The sequence below is a fragment of the Neoarius graeffei genome, chromosome 24 (assembly GCF_027579695.1).
Source record: "Neoarius graeffei isolate fNeoGra1 chromosome 24, fNeoGra1.pri, whole genome shotgun sequence".
Classification (NCBI taxonomy): Eukaryota; Metazoa; Chordata; class Actinopteri; order Siluriformes; family Ariidae; genus Neoarius; species Neoarius graeffei.
The window spans coordinates 14,861,541-14,885,689 of NC_083592.1; the positions used below are offsets into that span (position 1 = coordinate 14,861,541).

At 42.0% G+C, this 24,149-nt stretch overlaps 1 protein-coding gene across 5 annotated transcripts in view; it reads left to right on the plus strand.

Annotated features, from left to right (window-relative positions):
* Positions 1-24,149, plus strand: part of wscd2 (WSC domain containing 2) — a 243,045-nt gene that overhangs the window by 132,217 nt on the left and 86,679 nt on the right. For all 5 annotated transcript variants that reach the window (XM_060906763.1, XM_060906761.1, XM_060906764.1 and 2 more), the window contains one exon: positions 9,625-9,739. In XM_060906763.1, coding sequence (XP_060762746.1) covers positions 9,625-9,739 — 115 coding nt within the window. The remainder of the gene's footprint in view (positions 1-9,624; positions 9,740-24,149) is intronic.

Consider the following 24,149-nt stretch of genomic DNA (forward strand, 5'->3'; position numbering starts at 1 on the left):
TACTTATAATACGTAGACAGTTAGTCCTGGGTATGACTTTAACCTGCAACCAGTGGTAAGTCTCAGGTCCGGGAGGACTTGAGTATTGAGGAAAGTGGAGTTACCCCTTAATCACCATTGCTCCCAGGTCTGCTCTGACTCAGAGCTTAAATAGTACATCACCAATAAGGCGCTTGGCAGCAGGGTGCTTTTCGGTGCAATGTGGCAGATGAACCCAACAAGGTCAATGGCATACCACCAGATGGCATGTGGAAGAGCTGCTCAAATGGCCAACGGATGGCATCACTCGGCAAGTCAGTTGCACTGTGGGGCAACTTCCATACCCATCAGGATTGTGGCATTTTTGTGCACCACTTGGCATCAGGTCTGGAGGTCCAGAGAGAAAACATGATGGGGACACGACATCGTTTGTCTTACCTTACTGTGCAAGGCGCTTCATTGGGAGAGGAGAATAGTATATGAGACCTCACAAGGCCAGGCATTTCATGGGGGCTCGGCCGGGCCATTAGTGCCACCTCTGCGAGCAACTCTGTCGCTCTGGTGAAGGCCTTGCGGCCCATCTACATTTCTGTGCATCCTAATGAAGCAGTCATCATCGCTAGTGATGGACAGCCGCCAGTCTGTAGTCAGAGGGCTGAAAGTCCAGCACTTCAGTCTGCAGGTTTTCTCGTAAAGTTAATCATACTGAGCCACTGGAACATCGCTGCACTGCTGAAGGAAAAGGAAGAGAAAGAGTTGTCATGTTCCATCTGTGCAGAACATCAAAACATCGAAATGCTGAGACCAGACCAACTAAGAAGTGAAATGGGGAAATGTGGTCAAAAACAGCATTCGTGTGGCATACTAATGGATTACATAGATTTCCAGTGGAAGAACATAACATTTTCATTTCTTTGAACCTGGTGCTTCAGTTACTGTGCACCGTGCCTTATTTGACATGACTGCTTCTTCTGATGTGCCTTTCAAACATTTTGCACCGATGCCTTCCCACATTTTGTATTTCTCTCCTGACGAGCTAAGCCTTAGTCTCCTTCCAAGAACTGTTTGTCAGGTATGAATGCGACATTTGATTTAATACTTGGCTTAGTACTTAAGCCAAGAATCATCAGCATGCTCACAGGAAGATGGAGTCGAACTCACAACCTCTTGGGTCTGGCTTATATTGAGTATATCAGATGCTAACAGTGTCTTATTTGAGACAATGTGACTTTGCACTGTACCTTTCAATTCTTTCTGGAACATTCCTGCCTTTTCTCATGACTGGGACATTGGGATTTGGTTATCTTGGTTTATTTACAATATATATTGAGTTAAAATAGTTAAAATCCTAAAATGTATGCATATCAGGTGAAAATTCAACTGTTTAAGTCCAAATTGCTTTAAACTGCTCTGATTGAATTCAGAACTGAATGCAGAACAACATACTTTTTTACAGAATTAAAATATGTTTATCCGTTCTTGAGATATTACAAATCAAAGATTGAAAAAAATGGCTTAATTTTTAGAAAACTGCCGTAATGTTCTGTGTGAGGATCACATGGTCCAAAATTGGCCTCACTAACCAATGAGATCCATGTTTTTTTTTCTTAATAACTTTATTTTTCAAGATATTTACATGGAAATTGGCAGGCACATAGATGATTGTCTACTGAATACAAAGTTTAAAAAATTAGTAAAAACTAATTTTGCAAGTCAGTAGTTAATTAGTATTGATTATGCTAATTAGGTAAAAACGTTAAATCTGTACGCTCTCTTCTTCGAAAGTTTCACCAAATGGCTTTATTTGTGCAATATAAAGCTGATCTTAACTCTCATTTATACATCACAAAGAAGGAGAAATCAGTGTTAATTATATGGTAGCATATGCATCAATAAGCATTGAATGTCATTCACATCTACCGTTCTCTATCAAAATAAAAAAGTAATAAAATAATATTTCTAATACCTTCTTTGTGCTCTGTAGGCCTTTGTATTTCGAAGTAGGGCCTACTAGTGTTTATATGAAAGAATATAAATGATTATTTTGATTAATATTCACAGCTTTCAAGAGTAACCTCAAAAAAACCTGTGTGAGCCGCATCCAATAAACAATTCACATTAATTGGATTGAAATTGACACTCGCGTTTCTGACTTCCGGTTTTTTAAAACATCATTCTGACCACTAAGATCTCAATATTTTTCATCAAAACAACTACAGTTATACAGTGGTGCTTGAAAGTTTGTGAAACCTTTAGAACTTTCTATATTTCTGCATAAATATGACCTAAAACATCATCAGATGTTTGCACAAGTCCTAAAAGTAGATAAAGAGAACCCAGTTACACAAATGAGACAAAAATATTATACTTGGTCATTTATTTATTGAGGAAAATGATCTAATATTACATATCTGTGAGTAGCAAAAGTATGTGAACATTTACTTTCAATATCTGGTGTGACCCCCTTGTGCAGTAATAACTGCAACTAAACATTTCCGGTAACTGTTGATCAGTCCTGCAGACCGGCTTGGAGGAATTTTAGCCCATTCCTCCGTACAGAACAGCTTCAACTCTGGGATGTTGGTGGGTTTCCTCAAATGAACTGCTCGCTTCAGGTCCTTCCACAATATTTTGATTGGATTAAGGTCAGGACTTTGACTTGGCCATTCCAAAACATTAACTTTATTCTTCTTTAGCCATTCTTTGGTAGAACGACTTGTGTGCTTAGGGTCGTTGTCTTGCTGCATGACCCACCTTCTCTTGAGATTCAGTTCATGGACAGATGTCCTGACATTTTCCTTTAGAATTCGCTGGTATAATTCAGAATTCATTGTTCCATCAATGATGGCAAGCCGTCCTCTCCCAGATGCAGCAAAACAGGCCCAAACCATGATACTACCACCACCATGTTTCAGAGATGGAATAAGGTTCTTATGCTGGAATGCAGTGTTTTGCTTTCTCCAAACATAATGCTTCTCATTTAAACCAAAAAGTTCTATTCTGGTCTCATCCATCCACAAAACATTTTTCCAGTAGCCTTCTGGCTTGTCCACGTGATCTTTAGCAAACTGCAGATGAGCAGCAATGTTCTTTTTGGAGAGCAGTGGCTTTCTCCTTGCAACCCTGCCATGCACACGATTGTTGTTCGGTGTTCTCCTGATGGTGGACTCATGAACATTAACATTAGCCAATGTGAGAGAGGACTTCAGTTGCTTAGAAGTTGACCTGGGGTCCTTTGTGACCTCGCCGACTATTACTCGCCTTGCTCTTGGAGTGATCTTTGTTGGTCGGCCACTCCTGGGGAGGGTAACAATGGTCTTGAATTTCCCCCATTTGTACACAATCGTCTGACTGTGGATTGGTGGAGTCCAAACTCTTTAGAGATGGTTTTGTAACCTTTTCCAGCCTGATGAGCATCAACAACGCTTTTTCTGAGGTCCTCAGAAATCTCCTTTGTTCGTGCCATGATACACTTCCACAAACATGTGTTGTGAAGATCAGACTTTGATAGATCCCTGTTCTTTAAATAAAACAGGGTGCCCACTCACACCTGATTGTCATCCCATTGATTGAAAACACCTGATTCTAATTTCACCTTCAAATTAACTGCTAATCCTAGAGGTTCACATACTTTTGCCACTCACAGATATGTAATATTGGATCATTTTCCTGAATAAATAAATGACCAAGTGTAATATTTTTGTCTCATTTGTTTAACTAGGTTCTCTTTATGTACTTTTAGGACTTGTGTGAAAATCTGATGATGTTTTAGGTCATATTTATGCAGAAATATAGGAAATTCTAAAGGGTTCACAAACTTTCAAGCACCACTGTATTCTCATCTCATCTCATTATCTCTAGCCGCTTTATCCTTCTACAGGGTCGCAGGCAAGCTGGAGCCTATCCCAGCTGACTACAGGCGAAAGGCGGGGTACACCCTGGACAAGTCGCCAGGTCATCACAGGGCTGACACATAGACACAGACAACCATTCACACTCACATTCACACCTACGGTCAATTTAGAGTCACCAGTTAACCTAACCTGCATGTCTTTGGACTGTGGGGGAAACCGGAGCACCCAGAGGAAACCCACGCGGACATGGGGAGAACATGCAAACTCTGCACAGAAAGGCCCTTGCCGGCCACGGGGCTCGAACCCGGACCTTCTTGCTGTGAGGCGACAGCGCTAACCACTACACCACCATGCCGCCGCCCACTGTATTCTAAAATGGTTATTTATTTACATTAGTCAGTTTGATTTGAAAAAAAAGTAGGTAAAGCTCTGAAAACTCACTTCAAAGTCTCCCATGAATCATAACATCAAAGCTAGCAGATGGAAAATTTTGTTGAATACTTCATCAGAAACAACGAGAGCGAGAGAACATCCCTATAAAAGTTATCTGATTGATATTCACGAGTAATCCAGTCAGAAACCGATCAGAAGAGAGAGAGCCTGAGCGCTTTCCCGTGACCCAAAAAGCACTGGCAGTTTCCCGACGTCCCGCCAGCAGAGTTTTTACTCTGTTGTACCAACTTCAACCTGCCATTACTCCCAAAGTACTGAACAGATCTTAACCAGAGAAATTTCTTTTGGAAAGCAGAGATTATAAGCTTTTTAATTATATTATTCATGATAGAAAATATTCAAGAGTTAAGCAATGAGAGATTTGGAAACTTAGGTGAGCATCTGCATGCACAATTTTCACAGCACTGCCAGCGAGCATCTGATATGCCTACTAAATGACTCCTTATTATTAAAGTGAATTATTTGCTAAGCTGGCTATACTTCCACCTCGAGATAGATAGTGTTGTAGTACTTGAGACCTGCCTTAGTTTCGAGACCAGTCTCAAGACCACTTTTTGAAGCTCGTGGTCTCGTCTCGGAATCCACCACATTTTTACTCGGTCTTGTCTCAGTCTCAGACAGAAAGTACTCTGGATTTTATTTCAAGACCGGGCAAGACCACAGCTGTGGGGATTTCACTAAACTGCCGATGCATTGTCTGATTTATTTCTTCACATCGTTACTGTGATTGGATATAAAGCTTCAAATGCAACCAATAACGTGACTCATTGCTAATTCGAAATTTTTGTTACTGTTAATGGCTGTCACTCCTCCCCGCCCCCTCACACCCACTGGTCTGGTCCTGGTCTTGACTCGGTCTCGCCCTGCCTTGGTCTTGGTCATGACTTGGTCTCAGTTTAGTTGGTCTTGACTACAACACTAGAGATATGCAGCCTTTATTGCCACATATTGTTGAATTCTTGGTCCTGTAAGTCACATAGTGTTAGCTGGATGTCACAAAATTTTCTTCAGCTGAACACAGATAAAACAGAAGTAATTCTATTTGGAAAAAAAGATGAAAGACTCAGGATTACCACTATTCTTGACACAAAAGGGATTAAAACTAAAGAAATGGTTAAAAATCTTGGTGTTTTCATTGACAGCGAGCTAAACTTTGACAGTCACATGAAAGCAATCACTAAAACGGCGTTTTATCACCTAAAAAACATTTCCAAACTAAGAGGACTTATGTCAAAAAATGATCTGGAAAAACTAATACATGCCTTCATCTCTAGTAGGGTTGATTACTGCAATGGCCTTTTCACAGGCTTGCCAAAAAAGATCATCAAACGACTTCAGCTGGTTCAAAATGCAGCGGCGAAGGTTCTCACACGAACAAAAAGAACAGAGCACATTACTCCAATTCTAAGGTCCCTTCACTGGCTTCCAGTAAGCTACAGAATTGACTTTAAAGCATTGCTGCTGGTGTACAAATCTCTAAATGGTACAGGGCCCAATTACCTCTCTAATATGTTGCAGCGGCCTAACCCAATCAGATCTACCAGATCGCAGCAGCAAAATTTACTATTAAAACCAGTTGTTAAAACAAAGTGTGGTGAAGCAGCTTTTAGCTACTATGCAGTACAGCTATGGAACCAACTGCCAGAGGACATTAAAAATGCTCCTGCTGTTGGCAGCTTCAAATCTAGGTTAAAGACCAAGCTGTTTTCAGATGCTTTCTGTTAAATAATTAATAATATTTTTACATTTTTTATAATCTTTACTTTCTCTGCATGTTTTAAATTTACTTTAACTTTATTCTATTTTATTCTGCTGATTTCTTTTTCTTTTTCTCCTTTTTCTTTTTGGCATTTTATTATTTTATTTCTACTATTGTTTAATTCTTATTATTTTCTTTTAATTCTTTTAATTAATTGTTTTAGAATAAAAATAAAATTATTTTATGTAATTTTATTTCTCTGTTGTTTACTGTTTTTGTTTTTACTTCTGTAAAGCACATTGAACTGCCATTGTGTATGAAATGTGCTATATAAATAAACTTGCCTTGCCTTGCCTAGTGTTGATTATGAGATTCTGTTCTTCAAATACTTCTGCTTATTAGAAAGATATGGCAGCCATGGTGCAGAGAGGGTAGTGGGCTCAAGCGTGAGCTTGGCAGTGCTGGTATTTGAACTCATGACCTTTTGATCAGTGTAACCTGAGAACCAGAAGAAGGAATATTGACAGACGTTAAAGGAACAGTCCACCGTACTTCCATAATGAAATATGCTCTTATCTGAATTGAGACGAGCTGCTCCGTACCTCTCCGAGCTTTGCGCGACCTCCCAGTCAGTCAGACGCAGTCAGACGCGCTGTCACTCCTGTTAGCAATGTAGCTAGGCTGAGCATGGCCAATGGTATTTTTTGGGGCTGTAGTTAGATGCGACCAAACTCTTCTGCGTTTTTCCTGTTTACATAGGTTTATATGACCAGTGATATGAAACAAGTTTAGTTACACAAATTGAAACGTAGCGATTTTCTATGCTATGGAAAGTCCGCACTATAATGACAGGGGTACTAACACCTTCTGCGTGCTTCGGCAGCGCATTGATATCTGAGCTCCGTATCAATGCGCTGCCGAAGCGCGCAGAAGGTGTTAGTACGCCTGTCATTATAGTGCGGACTTTCCATAGCATAGAAAATCGCTACGTTTCAATTTGTGCCCGCCAATCACAACGCAAGGTTTTTGTTTGGATTCTTTGGGCGGGCTTTTGCAGGAGTGACGACAAAGCTGCGCGACACTGGAGAAAGCACAGCAGGAAAGATGGCTACCGCTAGTGAACAGCGCGCGTTTGACTCCGCTTTGGAATCAGTTTTAGAAGAATTAGACTTGGAGTTTTCGTTGAAACATGAGCAGGAAGAGGCTCTCCGCTCATTCCTTTTCAAGAAGGATGTTTTCGCTGTTTTGCCAATCGGCTATGGCAAAAGTCTGATCTACCAGCTGGCTCCGCTCATAGCCAAAAGGATGGGGCTAGTTTGTGCAGTACGAAGAATTAATAAACAGCTTTGAAACATTACTTTTTGGTTGTTTCTTATTTTCCCGTTATTTTAAATTTAAGGGAAATTATTTCACCAAACACCACTAAATAAAAACTCTCAAAAACAGTTTAAGCAAACCCTTGAAAAACACTTGGAAAAAATAAGTGTATGTTAAGTATGTGGTACAGACTCCAAACTTGTGGTCATTATCTCCAAACTTCTTAATATTTCATACATGTCAACCTATACGGAATGTCCGTATTTTATACGGATTTGATTCAATAAACGTAGTATACGGGCGTATAAATAAAGTTATACGGATTCTTTAAAAAAAACTTCAATATTTATTTAGAGCTATAATCAATTCCCGCGACAGCCAGTAAAGAGTCTTATGAAATCGCGCGTTATCTTGTGGTAGCGAGACTTCGTTCCACTTTTGATCATGCGCACACCGCATTGCGAGAATCCTGCCAACCCGGAAGTCATAGACATATAAACATAGACGCCGCCTTCTGCGTAGAATCATACGTCATCCTCGCCACCAAATTGGATGTGGCAAAGTGGCGATTCTGAGAATAAAGATGCCTCATTCATGCGCTGCGTTTAACTGTACCAACAGGTTTACCGTCCAAACGAGATCACATGGGATTACCTTTCACAGGTGAGACTGGAAAAATACTTTTCATTGTATTTGGTCATTATAACGTAATTTTACGAACAGATTTTTCTGACTTTGTGGCTAATATGAAGTCTCGCGCATAATAGCCGCTCGGTGAAACCTGTCTCCAAATAACGAAGTATTTCCTTCGTAACTACGCTGATAACACTTTGTGTTTTTTTCAAACATTGGAGCTTTGTATTCATTCTGAAGGTTTATTGTTATTAATATTGAATAAAAAGTAACTTGGATATATCATTGTTAATTATCATTCAAATTTTAGGTAAATTATTTTAATTTGCATCTTATACGGATTTTGGAGGTTGGTTATACAGGTTTGATTGACCAAAGGTTGACATGTATGATATCTAGAACCTGTTTATTAATTAATACGCATTTTGAAAAATTATTTATTTCAAGGTCTCCCCCACTGCTTTCTGTCGCTCTGACTACGTCACAGTCACTGTTGCGCTGATTGGTCAGAGCGTTGGCCTATACGCACAGAGACAGTTTGAAAGACAGCGGGTTGTCCCTACCCACCTCCGTCGGAAATGTCTACGGATCGAGGCCAGACTAAATATTCACATTTAGTCTGGCTTGCCAGGCTAACTTATAATACAAACAAAGTACTAATTAAGCTTATATTAGTACATATAAAAGTCATATACTTAAAGTATACAAAATATACTTTAAGTTGTTCCACTTTAGCACATAAAAGTACACTAAATACACTTCAAGTTGCACTTTTCTACAATTTAATTACAATTAAAATATATTAAGTACAAAATTAGTTGTTCCAAAATAGCATGCCTCAAGTTAACTAATCATAAACACACTTGAAGTGTATTGATGATTAGTGTGGCTTCAAGTACACAAAAGTATGCTAAATTTTAGTACACTTAGCACATTTATTTTTCACCAGGGTTCATTCATCCTTGCTGGTATTTTCCAGCACTAACCTTGTTCAATTGCGATAAAGGCCACCTCTTATTTCCCTCTAACAGCAGACACTTTGCGGCTCAAATCCAAGCAAAACCAAATATAAAGCAGATTACCAATCTCGGCAATGTGATTATGTTGCAGCATGGGATCCTGGGCCACTCCTGTAATTATCAAAATGCTTATGGATTAATGCTTGTAAAATAAAATCCAGCCGCCTTCTTCGCCAGCTATTAGAAAAGGCATTAAAGTGTAATGGAGATGGCACAGATGGATGATTGTATAAGAGGATCGGAGTAAATGTCTATTGAGATTGTTTTTTTGTTTTTTTTGTAAACTGTATGACTGGCTGGAGACATTTGGGCTTTTAGAGCTGTAGCTGTAATCACTGATCATTCATTCATTTTATATATATATATATATATATATATATATATATATATATATATATATATATATATATATATATATAGATGAGCATCTGGACATAATCACTTAATATTTTATATTTCTATTCACATTAATGCACTTGTTTGAATATGTTATCGGAACACAAGTGAAAGCTCCATGTAAAATCAATTGATAAACTTGTTGTGCTGATGAAGTTTTCTGTAAGGAGATGTTCATAACAATTATGTAACGACAGTTGCAGTGTCCAGGAATAAAACATTTCTTATTTCTCTCTCTCTCTCTCTCTCTCTCTCAATTTTTTTCAACCTCAAGCAAAGTACATCGGCTGCTATGTAGACAACACCCACAAGAGGGCGCTCAGAGGCATCTCCTTCTTCGACTACAAAAAGATGACTGCCTTCCGCTGCCAGGACAACTGTGCTGAGAGGTTTGACATGAAGAGTGTTTTATGATAAAGCTCTGTGATTAGTCACATGTGATGATTAATTTCAGATAAGAACTCCTATAGAGAAGTGTATATGACTCATATTTATATATTAAAGGCTGGACATGTTCTAGATATCATAGACTTTTATTTATATATATATATATATATATATATATATATATATATATATATATATATATATATATACACACACACTTTTCCCCAGTCACTGTTTTATCAGAATTAATGATCAGTAAGAGGGTTTCCAAAAACGTTTCAAATACTGAGACAGACCGGATGTCTCGTCGAAATGTTCTGTCTTTGCCTCTGTTCCGCTTTTGCACGTTCTGCTCTCAAGAGTTTAATTTAGCACATTATTTTGCACAAAGGACATGGTGTTAAAGAGCAGAACTGGGGAAAATGTCAATTGGGAACAACTAATTAAAAAAAAATTAAAATCTGTGAGCTGCAGAAACTTCGCACAGCCACAAAGAGAGCTTTACAAAGAGAGTGTGTTACAGTTGTGTTTGTAAATGGTTTTGTGGCATTGGTAACATTTTCATATATTTATCTTAAAAGAGGAACCGTGATACAAAGACATTCTACAACTGATCTTAAAACATACAAACACGCACACGAGGAAAAAAAAAAACCCTGCAATTTTGAGCCCCACTCAAGTGTGAAAACTTCATAAATGTGTCAACTGGTGGCTTACCAATCTGTTTAAAAGATGATTAGACAGAGACATGACATTTATTCTCCAGTTCAAGTACAGTGTCTTGCAAAAGTATTCATCCCCCTTGGTGTTGAAAAGCTTTCAACAGGCAGCGTATATTATCCTAAATATAGAACTGACCATTATCATATAATCCATTGAACTTTGTACCAAACTTTTTCCAAGCATACAGTGGCATGCAAAAGTTTGGGCACCCTTACTGAAAATGTCTGTTACTGTGAATAGTTAAAGGACCCATGGCATGGTGGTTTGTTGATGCTTTAAACGGGCTCGTGGAGGTTTCCGGATGTTATATCCGCAGCCTTTCTCGAAATGAACCCTCGGCACGTAGATATAGCCTCCTGGGAGAAAGCCCCATTTCAGCGCTTTTCCCAGTGCGTTGTTTTGCTAATGAGAAGCATGGAGGCGGGGAAGGGTAGAGGGTGGGGGTGGGTCTTGTCATTAATATTCATGACATGTAAACGTGTTACCTCTGATTGGCTAACAGAACTGTGATGCTACCTCCAGTGGGTCAGAACAAGCGGATGTGGGTGTTTTACTATGGCGAGAGAGAAGGAACAAACCGCGAAGGGAAAAATACCGCGCGCTGATGTCATTAAGGTGCAACGCGAGGAAATAAAATAAATTCAACAAATGTTTGGGTTTTTACTGAACAAACAAATAAAATGAACGAGTGACTTAAAAAAATGTGGGTGTCTTTGTAAAAACTGTTTTGATTGGCTATTATAACAGAGCATGCTGCATGCTTTTTGGTTTTGTAGCGCAGAGTACCTGGCTAACTGCAGGAAGCGGTTAGCTGCACAGCTAATGTAGCCATTGCAAGGCTAACGCACCGATTTTAAAACACGGCAAAACGACTTAACAGTTATACATGTACTTGTTCGCTGTTTGTTGCTGATGCGGCAGGGATGCTTGGTACGGACCCAGGCTTCAGTGACAGTTGATGTGCAAAACCTGCCCTATACTGTCCCAAGTTGTGGAAACATTCCTCAGGAAAATGCTTCCGACAAACATACACTGTCTTAGGTAGACTCGACGGCGTATTATTGAAGTAAATAAAATTAAGCCACTGCGTCTTCAGGGGTTCTCCCGTCGGCAGTAAAAACAGACTCTTTTCTGTGTTGTCACATCCATGTACAGCGCAATTTCCATGTTTCGCTCGCTTAGGTGATGCCATGTTGTGTCCTCTATGGTCTCCTCACTACAACTGGGCGGGCAATTCATACAGTGGGTGGGAATCCAGAGGGGGGGCGTGGGGATCATCTCCCTTGCTGACGTAGTAAAGGGAAGAGTTTATCAACGCGCCATTTTGACGCGCCATTCTCAAATGTTGGGCATAGTTTGGTTTACACATTATGAAATTTCTAGCCACTGGGGTGACTTAAGAAGGTCAGAGGAACTCATTTTAACGTTAAAAAAACCTCAGAAAGTGAAAATTTCATGCCATGGGACCTTTAAGTGAGCAGAAGATGAACTGATCACCTCAAGTCAAGTCAACTTTATTGTCAAATATGCTATACATGCTCGACATACAGCACAGATGAAATTTCAGTCCTCTCTGACCCACGGTGCAAACAGGCAATCCAATAAAAAAAAAATAGAATAATTGAAATTAACAATATAAACAGTATGAACACTCTAGATAAGAAATAGACATAGACTAAACACTCATACACACACACATGCACATTTTATATATATATATATATATATATATATATATATATATATATATATATATATATATGAGCAAAAGGACGAAAAATAAACAGTCAAGGGCACTTGAGGTATATCAGGTAAACATGAAATAACCAGTATAAACAATAAACTAATAGCTGTTAAGGTGAGGTAGTGCGGAATAGTGCAAATGAGCGAGGTAAAGTGAAATATGCAGTCCCTGAGTTCAGTGTGCGAATGAATGTTGAGAGTATGTGTGTGTGTTGGGGGGTGGGAACTGTGAGAGTGACATGATGTCAGATGCTGAAGGGGGGTCAGGGGGGTGTGCAGGCAGAATCTGTGGCAGGGGGCAGAGGGGGGACGAGGGGCAGAACAGGGAGGGAGTTGGGCCTCCTGACCGCCTGGTGAAAGAAACTGTCCTTGAGCCTGCTGGTTTTAGCCCGGAGACTCCGCAGTCTCCTCCCCGACAGCAGCAGGCTGAAGAAGCTGTGAGATGGGTGGGCTTTGCGGGTGAGGCGGGAGTTATAGATTTCCATAAGAGAAGGGAGAGAGACACGAATGATCCTCTCAGCTGCTCTCACCATGCGCTGCAGAGTCTTGCAGCAGAACACGGTGCAGGTGCCGTACCACACGGTGATGCAGCTGGTCAGGATGTTCTCGATGGTGCCTCTGTAGAATGTGTGCATGATGGGGGCCAGGGCTCTTGCTCAGAGCTCGACATTAACAGTAGCCTGATTGCCCGGAGCAACCATTCAATAGATTCGGACAACCAGACTCTCACAAATGCTTGCCCGATCGGGCAACTACCCAAATATGTCAACTTGCGTGAAAAACGATGTTTATTCATTCAAATTATGATGAAATTCCATCACGATTTGCGATTGTTTGACTTGGAAAGACCGCGTCCATATTATCATTATGGGATGTTCAACAACTAGCGGAATTCACATTTGCACATCGCGGGCTCGCAATGCAGTTTCTCATCTCATCTCATTATCTCTAGCCACTTTATCCTTCTACAGGGTCGCAGGCAAGCTGGAGCCTATCCCAGCTGACTACGGGCGAAAGGCGGGGTACACCCTGGACAAGTCGCCAGGTCATCACAGGGCTGACACATAGACACAGACAACCATTCACACTCACATTCACACCTACGGTCAATTTAGAGTCACCAGTTAACCTAACCTGCATGTCTTTGGACTGTGGGGGAAACCGGAGCACCCGGAGGAAACCCACGCGGACACGGGGAGAACATGCAAACTCCGCACAGAAAGGCCCTCGCCGGCCCCGGGGCTCGAACCCAGGACCTTCTTGCTGTGAGGCGACAGTGCTAACCACTACACCACCGTGCCGCCCGCAATGCAGTTTCCCATTGCTAATAATTATCACGTAGTGCATATTCAGTGTTCTATTGGTATGTCCTTCACTACATGACTAATTACTGCATTACTCGCACGGGGCGCTAGTGTCAATGCTTGTTGATACAGACAGCGTCTGAGAAGGTTGAATAATAAATAAAATAATAAAATAAACATTAAAGTCACAAACTTTGGCATTATGTCTGGTTTGGAGAAATTTGGTTTTAAAATACACAAAGACAAGGAAGAGAAGAAAAAGAAAACTCAGTCAAGCTCATCAGTGGATTCAAAGAAACTGTATGAGGTGAAAAGGCAAAGAACTGTTATTCCCAGCTGGTATTCAGAGTTTCCTGGATTGAAGTTGGTCAAACCTGAGAGTGAACCTGGGCCACCCAGCAAACTCTCCAAAGATGATCCCAATTTGGATGTTGAATCAAATGAGCCCAGAGCTAGTACCAGCCATTCAACTGATACTGATCATGCTGATAGGAATAATAATAATGACACTGCTGACCAAGGGAAACTGATTTGCCTGAAGTACCCTGCCCTGGCTCATAGCGGCTCATCCCTAGTGAAAGGCTGTGCCACATTTAGGAAGGATTCCTTAAAGAAACACTGGCAGTCAGTTACACATACCAGATACAACAACAAACAAACAAATAAATAAATAAAATAAAACCAACTAAAATAAAATACTAAAAATAGAATAAGAAATAAAATAAAATGATGATGATGATATGATGTATGATGACTTTTTTTGTGATTGAAAGCAACAGTTACAACAATTACAACAGAACATGCCATTTGATCAGAAAAAGTGCATTTCATGATATGTATGATGACTTTTTTGTGGTTGAAACATGATCTGAATAAAGGTATAAAATTTCCAGACATAATATAATTCATAAATCTCTCCATGAAAATTCCAACGGATCCAGATGATATCTGTTTTGATCTTGTGTGCATTGATATCATATATTATCATACGTTCCCTCCCTTTCAGTTCCCTCCCTCACCTTTAATGATGGGACAGGCATGAATGTGCAAATTTGAAACCAATTCTTTTGTTCAAATGGCGTAGAAATGAAAACTTAAATGGTACCATCACCAGAGAGCAAATTGTAATTGTGGAATTATAGAATTATGAGCACACAAAAGAACACAATGCACATTCATGGTGGTTTACACAAAAAGTGGTTAGACACGATATAATTGAACCCAGAAACCAAGGGAACACAAAGAAGGATAAGAAAATCAACAAAATAAGTTTTTAAGAGGCATTAGTAGAGCATGCGAGTGAACATTGTGTTGTAAGCATATGTGTTTGTGGCATATTCAAAGGAAAAAAGTATGCAATATTTGGGCAACCATGTTCTGAGTTCGGGCAACCAGATTTCTACAAATGGTTGCCCGAATGGGCAACCATGTCTCAAAGTTAACGTAGAGCCCTGTTGCTCTCCTCAGTTTGCGGAGGAAGTACAGACACTGTTGGGCTTTTTTGGCCAGTGATGCGGTGTTGTTGCTCCAGGACAGGTCTTCAGAGATGTGCACACACAGAAACTTGGTGCTGCTCACCCTCTCCACTGCAGCACCGTTGATAGTTAGTGGAGCATGCTGGGTGTGTGCTCTCCTGAAGTCCACAACAATCTCCTTCGTCTTCTCCACGTTCAGGCAGAGATTGTTGTCCTTGCACCACATAGCCAAGCGGCTCACAAAAGGCATAAAGGTAAAGATGACACATTTCTTTTCAGCATTTTCTGCAAGATTTGTATTATATTTGTTTTGTACAATTGGAGAGTGAAAAAAGAAAAGGAACACCATGCGAAAGTTTGGGCACCCCAATACATTTGAGTTCTCAGGTAACTTTTACCAAGGTTCCAGACCTTAATTAGCTTATTGAGCTGTGGCTTGTTCAAATTTTTTGTTAGGAAAGGTCAGATGATGCAGATTTCAAAGCTGTATAAATTCTCTGACTCCTCAAACTTGTCCCTAAAATCAACAGCCATGGGCTCCTCTAAGCAACTCCCTTGCATTCTGAATAATAAAATAATTGATGCTCACAAAGCAGAAGAAGGCTACAAGAACGTAGCAAAGTGTTTTCAGGTAGCTGTTTCCTCAGATTGTAATGTTATCAAGAAATGGCAGTTAACAGAAACAGTGGAGATCAAGGTGAGGTCTGGAAGATGAAGAAAACTTTCTGAAAGAACTGCTCATTGGATTGCTAGAAAGGCAAATAAAAACCCCTGTTTGACTGCAAAAGACCTTCAGAAAGATTTAGCAGACCCTGGAGTGGTGGTGCACTGTTCTACTATGCAGGGACACCTGAACAAATATGACCTTCATGGAAGAGTCATCAGAAGAAAACCGTTCCTGCATCCTAGCCACAAAATTCAGCGTCTGAAGTTTGCAAATGAACATCTAAATAAACCTGATGCATTTTGGAAGCAAGTCCTGTGGACTGATGAAATCAAAATAGAACTTTTTGGCCACAATGTGCAAAGGTATGTTTGGAGAAAAAAGGGTGCCAAATTCCAGGAAAAGAACACCTCTTCAGCTCTGAAGCATGGGTGTGGATCAATCATGCTTTGGGGTTGTGTTGCAGCCGGTGGCACAGGGTGCATTTCATTGGTCAAGGGAAGTATGGATTTGAATAAATACCAGCAAATTCTGGAAGCAAACATCACACCATCTGTAAAAAAGTTGAAGTTAAAAAGAGGATGGGTCCTACAATAAGTCGATGATCCAAAACACCTCAAAATCTACAATGGAATACCTCAAGAGGCACAAGCTGAAGGTTTTGCCATGGCCCTCACAATCCCCTGACCTAAACATCATTGAAAATCTGTGGATAGATCTCAAAAGAGCAGTGCATGCAAGACAGTCCAAGAAACTTGTAGAACTGGAAGCCTTTTGCAAGGACGAATGTGTGAAAATCCCCCAGGTAAGAACTGAGAGATTATTAGCTGGCTACAAAAAGTGTTTACAAGCTGTGATACTTGCCAAAGGGGGTGTTACTAGGTACTAACCATGCAGAGTGCCCAAACTTTTGCTTTGGGCCCTTTTCCTTTTTTGTCATTTTGAAAATGTAAAAAATGAAAATAAAAAATTATTTTTGCTTAAAATATAAAGGGAATGAGTCATCTTTAACTTTATGCCTTTTGGAGATCATTTCATCTTCAACTTGCTTAACTGTTCACAGTAACAGCAATTTTGACCGGGGTGCCCAAACTTTTGCATACCACTGTAACTGTACAGCTGAAGTGACCCGATACTGTGTTTTGTTTTGTTTTAATAAGTTGTGGCCACAAATGAATATGCAGTATTCATATTCAGTATAGAGGCTACAAGTTTATATTTTGAGTTCACAAACTAATTATACCTAACCTGAGCCAATGCTTATTTTAGTGCATAATACTGTATGTTTGTACTTATTCCATAGCCTTTAGTTAATTATTAGGAAGGACCATGTGAAAAAGTTTGATGGCTGATGATATCCATTTTGCAATGCCAATGACTCCATTCTAAGGTTGACGTAAAGGGTAATATGATCTCATCTCAGTTATTTTTAGGTTCCTGTTATCACAGTGTCATCAAAATGTTTCCTCTGGTTGCTGCAGTTTCCTCCCACACACCATATGTGCATTCGGTCAACTAGCTGTGCTAAATTGGCCATGGGTGTGAACGTGAGTGTGAATGGCTCGCTGTCTTTCTGTGTTAGCCCTGTGATAGAATGGTGACCTGTCCAGGGTGAATCCCGCCTCTCACCCAATGTCAGCTGGGATTGGCTCCAGCTGACCCGCTGGATAAGCGTTATACATAATGAATGAATGCTAAAAAGTAATGAATTAAAGGTGTAGAATAAGAATCTTGTACAGTGTATTGCAAAAGTATTCATCCCCCTTGGTGTTTGTCCTGTTTTGTTGCATTACAAGCTGGAACTAAAATGGAATTTTTTTTGGGGGGTTAGCACCATTGGATTTACACAACTTGACTACCACTTTAAAGATGCAAATTGCTGTTTTATTGTGACACAAACAGTAATTAAGATGAAAAAAAACAGAAATCTGGAGTGTGCATATCTATTCACCCCCTTTTGTATGAAACCCCTAAATAAGAGCTGGTCCAACCAATTCACTTCATAAATCACGTAATTAGTTGATTAAGATCCACCTGTTTGCAATCAAAGGATCACATGATGTCTGTATAACTCAACCTGTTCCGGAAGGACCCTGACTCTGCTACATGACTAAGCAAGCAATATGGGATCCAAGGAACACTCCAAACAGGTCAGAGACAAAGTTGCGAAGAAGTATAGATCAGGGGTGGGTTACAAAAAAATATTCCAAACTTTGAATATCCCATGGAGCATCATTAAATCCATTATAGCAAAATGGAAAGAATATGGCACTACTACAAACCTGACAAGAGAAGGCCGCCCACCAAAATTCACAGACCGGGCAAGGAGGGCATTAATCAGAGATGCAAACAAAGATAACAATGAAGGAGCTGCAAAGATCCACAGTGGAGATGGGAGTATCTTTCCATAGGACCACTTTAAGCTCCACAGAGTGGGGCTTTATGGAAAAGTGGCCAGAAAAAAGCCAATACTTAAGAAAACACATTTGGAGTTTGCCCAACAGCATGTGGTGGACTACCCAAACACATGGAAGAAGATTCTCTGGTCAAATGAGACTAAAATTTATATTTTTGACCATCATGGGAAACGCCAGGTGTGGCGCAATCCCATCACCCTGAGAACACCATTTCTACAGTGAAGCATGGTAGTGGCAGCATCATGCTGTGGGGATATTTTTCATCTGTGGGGACAGGAAAGCTGGGCAGAACTGAAGGAAAGATGAATGGCACTAAATCTAGGGCAACTCTGGAGGAAAACCTGTTTGAGTCAGCCAGAGGTTTGAGACCGGGATGAAGGTTCACATTCCAGCAGGACAGTGACCCTAAAAGTACTGCTAAAGCTACACTTGAGTAGTTTAAAGCAGTGTTTCTCAACCACTGGGCCACGAGTTTTTCAAGTTAAAATTAATTTTTTTAGTCGTAGTCGGGTACACTTGCTGGGTTGCATCCACAATCACATTCGCCTCATTAAGCTACCATCACACTACAGTTCGTGATGCTTTGCAAGGGGTTATCGATGAAAATGAGGCATTTTGGTGGCAATATAGACGTGAGCTAAAAGTTGTGGTCACACAGTAGGTGAACACTTGACTGTCACACCTTTGTACTTGAGTCTGGTGCAGCTCGAGCGGCCGTGCGCACTCACGGAGTGCATTGTGCGCATGCTTGGGACCCAGTCATTATGGGAAACACCTGATACTGATTTGAGCACAAATCAGCACACACAGATACAGAAGCTGTTTTCACAGAGGCTTTGCAAAGCATTATCATTATCACGGTCACATTTATTTCTAGCTATGTTTATAATGCTGTTTAAATACTCTGCTTTCTGTTTTGCTTTTGTTAAATTAAAAAAAACACTTAGAAGATGGCTCTGGACACTTACAGTAATGCATTTATGTCTGAGGACTACATTCTGTCTTTCGGATTGCAGTTGTCATGAACAGTTTTGCACTCAAGTTTCCGTCAGTGAAACTTGTTTCCAAACAAAGTTTCCATCAGTTTCCTGGTTTCACAGTTATACTTTGTGAATCTATAGGACACAGTTATAGAAGTGAGTTATTTATAATCACGCTATCTGTTATCACCTAAATGAGGATGTGTTCCCTTTTGAGTCTGGTTCCTCTCAAGGTTTCTTCCTCATGTCATCTGAGGGAGTTTTTCCTCACCACCTTCACCACAGGCTTGCTCATTGGGGATGAATTAGGGACAAAATTAGCTCATGTTTAAAGCCTTTATTTTCTGTAAAGCTGCTTTGCGACAATCTCATCTCATTATCTCTAGCCACTTTATCCTGTTCTACAGGGTCGCAGGCAAGCTGGAGCCTATCCCAGCTGACTACGGGCGAAAGGCGGGGTACACCCTGGACAAGTCGCCAGGTCATCACAGGGCTGACACATAGACACCCATTCACACTCCCATTCACACCTACGGTCAATTTAGAGTCACCAGTTAACCTAACCTGCATGTCTTTGGACTGTGGGGGAAACCGGAGCACCCGGAGGAAACCCACACGGACATGGGGAGAACATGCAAACTCTGCACAGAAAGGCCCTCGCCGGCTACGGGGCTCAAACCCGGACCTTCTTGCTGTGAGGCGACAGCGCTAAGCACTACGCCACCGTGCCGCCCGCTTTGCGACAATGTCTCTTGTTAAGTGTTATACAAATAAACTTGACTTAAATATCACACCTGCTAATAAACACACTTCTTGCACTTGGATCCATCTACCACCGTCTATCTTGTAGTGCCCTGATCCCCAGAGCTTTAACCCAGCCACATATAAAAAGTTGTACTCCTCCATGTTCTTCCAGGTTTTCATCTGTGTGTCTGTGTAGAACAATGTCTGCAGCACCAGGTAGTTTGAGACATCGGGGAACTCAAGATGGATCATTTTCCAACTCCTAGGAAAAATCCTTCTTTGTTAGCATGTAAGGATCTATCCCATTGAGTGGTTTCTATATCCACTTCTTTTGAGTGTACTTTTTGGTTTTAATAACCTGCTTGTTTGCTGAACACAAACATCGCAATAAGCTCTTGTGTTAATGGACCAGACTCCACTTTTGGATCATTAATCCCTTCTGACTGAGAATGCCCTGTATGCATGGTTTTATGTTGGCTTCTGGCACATCCACACAGTTTTAAATACAATGCCTACAATTAAAAACAGTTTGTTTTTATTGCATTTATTTAATCCCTGGGCTCCCATCTGTAACAGGGAGTGATGTTGCATTTTGTTAATGCACTTTACAATGGATTATTAGATTCTAATAGAATCTCATCTCATTATCTCTAGCCGCTTTATCCTGTTCTACAGGGTCGCAGGCAAGCTGGAGCCTATCCCAGCTGACTACGGGCGACAGGGGGGGTACACCCTGGACAAGTCGCCAGGTCATCACAGGGCTGACACATAGACACAGACAACCATTCACACTCACATTCACACCTACGGTCAATTTAGAGTCACCAGTTAACCTAACCTGCATGTCTTTGGACTGTGGGGGAAACCGGAGCACCCGGAGGAAACCCACGCGGACACGGGGAGAACATGCAAACTCCACACAGAAAGGCCCTCACCGGCCACGGGGCTCGAACCCAGAACCTTCTTGCTGTGAGGCGACAGTGCTAACCACTACACCACCGTGCCGCCTTTCTAATAGAATAGATGAGCCAAAATAATTGGGGATCTTTTTAATGGGCCTTGACTGGTTACAAGGATGAATAGGTAGGCCTTAAAGAAGAAAAGGTTGAGAACCCCTGGATTAAAGGGAAACATTTAAATGTCTTGGAATGGCCTAACAAAAGCCCAGATCTCAATCCAACTGAGAATATGTGGCATAACTTGAAGATTGCTGTACACCAATGCAATCCATCTAACTTGAAGGAGTTGGAGCAGTTTTGCCTTGAGGAATGGGCAAAAATCCCAGTGGCTAGATGTGCTAAGAGACTTGCAACTGTAATTGCAGCAAAAGGTGGCTCTACAAAGTATTGACTTAGGGGGGTGAATACCTATGCACACTCCAGATTTCTGTTTTTTCATCTTAATTATTGTTTGTGTCACAATAAAACAATTATTTGCACCTTTTAAAGTGGTAGGGATGTTGTGTAAATCCAATGGTGCTAACCCCCAAAAAATCCATTTTAATTCCAGCTTGTAATGTGACAAGACAGGACAAACACCAAGGGGGATGAATACTTTTGCAAGACTCTGTATGTAATAGCTACAGACCAGATGGTAATGTGATGCATCCCTGTGAAACAGAACATAACCATGTCATGAAAATGTTTCATTGGGTCCAGCTGGGAGTTTTGGGTCTGTGCTTTCAAAAAGAACAAACATGCCTTCATTCAAATAAAAATGTATTAGAGTATTGTGAATAGTATAAAAATACTCACAAACTGTACCTGGGGGGAATTGAACTATGTTCACAACAGAATTACTTCTCAAAGTCCAAAGACATGCGGTTAGGTTAACATGGGGTAGCCATGGCCTGAAGGTTGGGCTGAAGTGCCCTTGAACAAGGCACCTAACCCCCACCTGCTCCCTGGGCACTGTAGCATAGCTGCCCACTGCTCTGGGTGTGTGGGTGTGTGTGTGTGTGTGTGCTCATTGCTCACTTGTGTGTGCATGTGTGTGTTCACTGCTTCAGATGGGTTAAAGGCAGAAGTGTCATGCTCCGCTCCAGACATCCACTCCGGAGATTCTGAGTCCCTCACGCCAGCACCGATCCGAATCCGGAATGGGAATTCCTTCATGCCTGCATTCACGTCCTGGTTTTCTCTGCTGTTATAAAAATGCCATTCTCAGACAGGAACTTTGCCAGAACCTCTCGCTTTGCTTCTAGCCATTTCTGTGCCTCTGTTATGTTTCATGGTTGTTTGCTCAAGCTCATTTTTCTATTTCATGGTTTTTGCACTAAGGGTTTATTCTAGTTCATGTTTGTTTTTTTGCACTAGGAGTTTTTTCTTGTTTTTGTTTTTTTGTCCTAGCATTTTTGTCCTTGCCTGTTTCATGTTTTTGTCTAGTTTTCTTTCTCTTGTTATCTGGATTATTTTTGCCATTTGTTTACCCTTGTGCCATGCCCTTTCCCTGGATTAAATCTCTCTATTTATTTGATTACTGTCTGTGTTCTGCTTGTGGATCCTTATCCCACCACACCTCCACAACCCCTAACAGTACATTCTGGCCAACATGGATCCAGCGGAACTCACCCATCTGAGAACGGCCATCCAGCAGCAAGGGACTCTCCTTGGGACCCATCAGCAAGACCTACAGCAGATTACACAGAACCTTGCCACCCTGTCCAACTCACTCAACCTCCTCACCACACAAATGCAGCACTATCAAGCCGTGCCTACCTCTGCCCCACAGTCTCCAACTGCCACTGCCTTTTCCCATGAGCCGAGACTCCCAGCGCCTCAGCCCTGCGATGGAGAGCCAGGTACTTGTAGATCGTTCTTGTCTCAATGCTCATTGATCTTGGAGCTGCAACCTCTGACCTTCCCCACAGAACACTCCCGGGTGGCATATATCATCACGCTCCTCACTGGCAAGGCCAGGGAGTGGGGAACAGCGGTCTGGGACGCTGATGATCCCTTCTGCTCCTGTTTCAAAGATTTCTCCGAAGAGATGAGGCGAACTTTCAACCGCTCTCTGTCCAGCCGGGAGGCCGCTAGGGAACTTATGGAGCTGCGGCAGGGGTCCCAGTCTGCCTCGGACTATGCCATCGAGTTCTGGACATTGGCGGCATTGTGCGGTTGGAACAAGAATGCCCAGGTCGACGCGTTCCTGCATGGCTTGTCTGACGTCATTAAGGATGAGCTGGTATCACGAGAACTGCCATCAGACCTCTCCAGTCTCCTGGACCTCGCCAACCTAATCGACGCCCGGATCCAGCAACGGAGGAGAGAGAAGACCCGCCCCAGCTTCACCTCCTCTCCACCTCCTGCCTTGTCCATCGAACCTATGCAGATAGACCGAGTACGGGTGTCCGTGGAGGAACGACAACGCCGGTGGAGCACAGGGTCCTGTTTCTACTGCGGTCAGCGAGGACACACCTGCCGAGCCTGCTTGCTAAAAGGACGAGCCCCACCAGTGAATCGAGGGGCCCTGGTGGGCAACACTCGGAACCAGCCTTCCGCTGATTGACCGTTACTCCCGGTCATCATTATCCATGACAACCAGCATCCCCATCTTCAGGCCCTTGTCGACTCAGGGGCAGACAGGAACCTAATCTGCTCCACCACTTCCAAGCGTCTGGGAATTCCGCTACTCACCCTCGATGTCCCTCTCACAGTCCTGACACTCAATAGCACCAGCTTGACCACCATCACCCACCTTACCGCCCCGCTCACGCTGAGGATTTCTGGTAACCACTCAGAAACCATCCAGCTCCATGTCATGAACAACCCCCACGTACCCATCATCCTAGGATTACCCTGGTTAACGCTGCATAACCCTCACCTAAACTGGGCCAATAACACCATCCTAGGCTGGAGCCATTCCTGCCTAGCTTCCTGCCTGAACTCCACTCTGCCTCCCGCCAGACCACCACAGCCTCCAGCCAGCGAGTTTCCTGACCTCTCTCATGTGCCTCCGGAATACCTGGACTTAAGACTTGTTTTCAGCAAGACCCAAGCAGTGTCCCTCCCTCCTCACAGACCCTATGACTGTGGAATCAACCTCCTGCCCGGGACAGCGCCACCCAAAGGGCGACTCTACTCTCTGTCTCCCGTCGAAAGGCAAGCTATGGAGAAGTACATCTGAGTCTCTGGCAGCTGGAATCAGCTACCTTTCTTCCTCCCCAGCAGGGGTGGGATTCTTCTTTGTGGATAAGGACAAGTCGCTCTGCCCCTGCATTGACTATTGAGGTCTCAACGCCATCACCGTCAAGAACCGCTACCCACTACCGCTCATGACTACGGCCTTTGAACTACTCCAGGGAGCCAAGATATTCACCAAGTTGGATTTCCGCAATGCCTACCATCTCGTCAGGATCAGGGA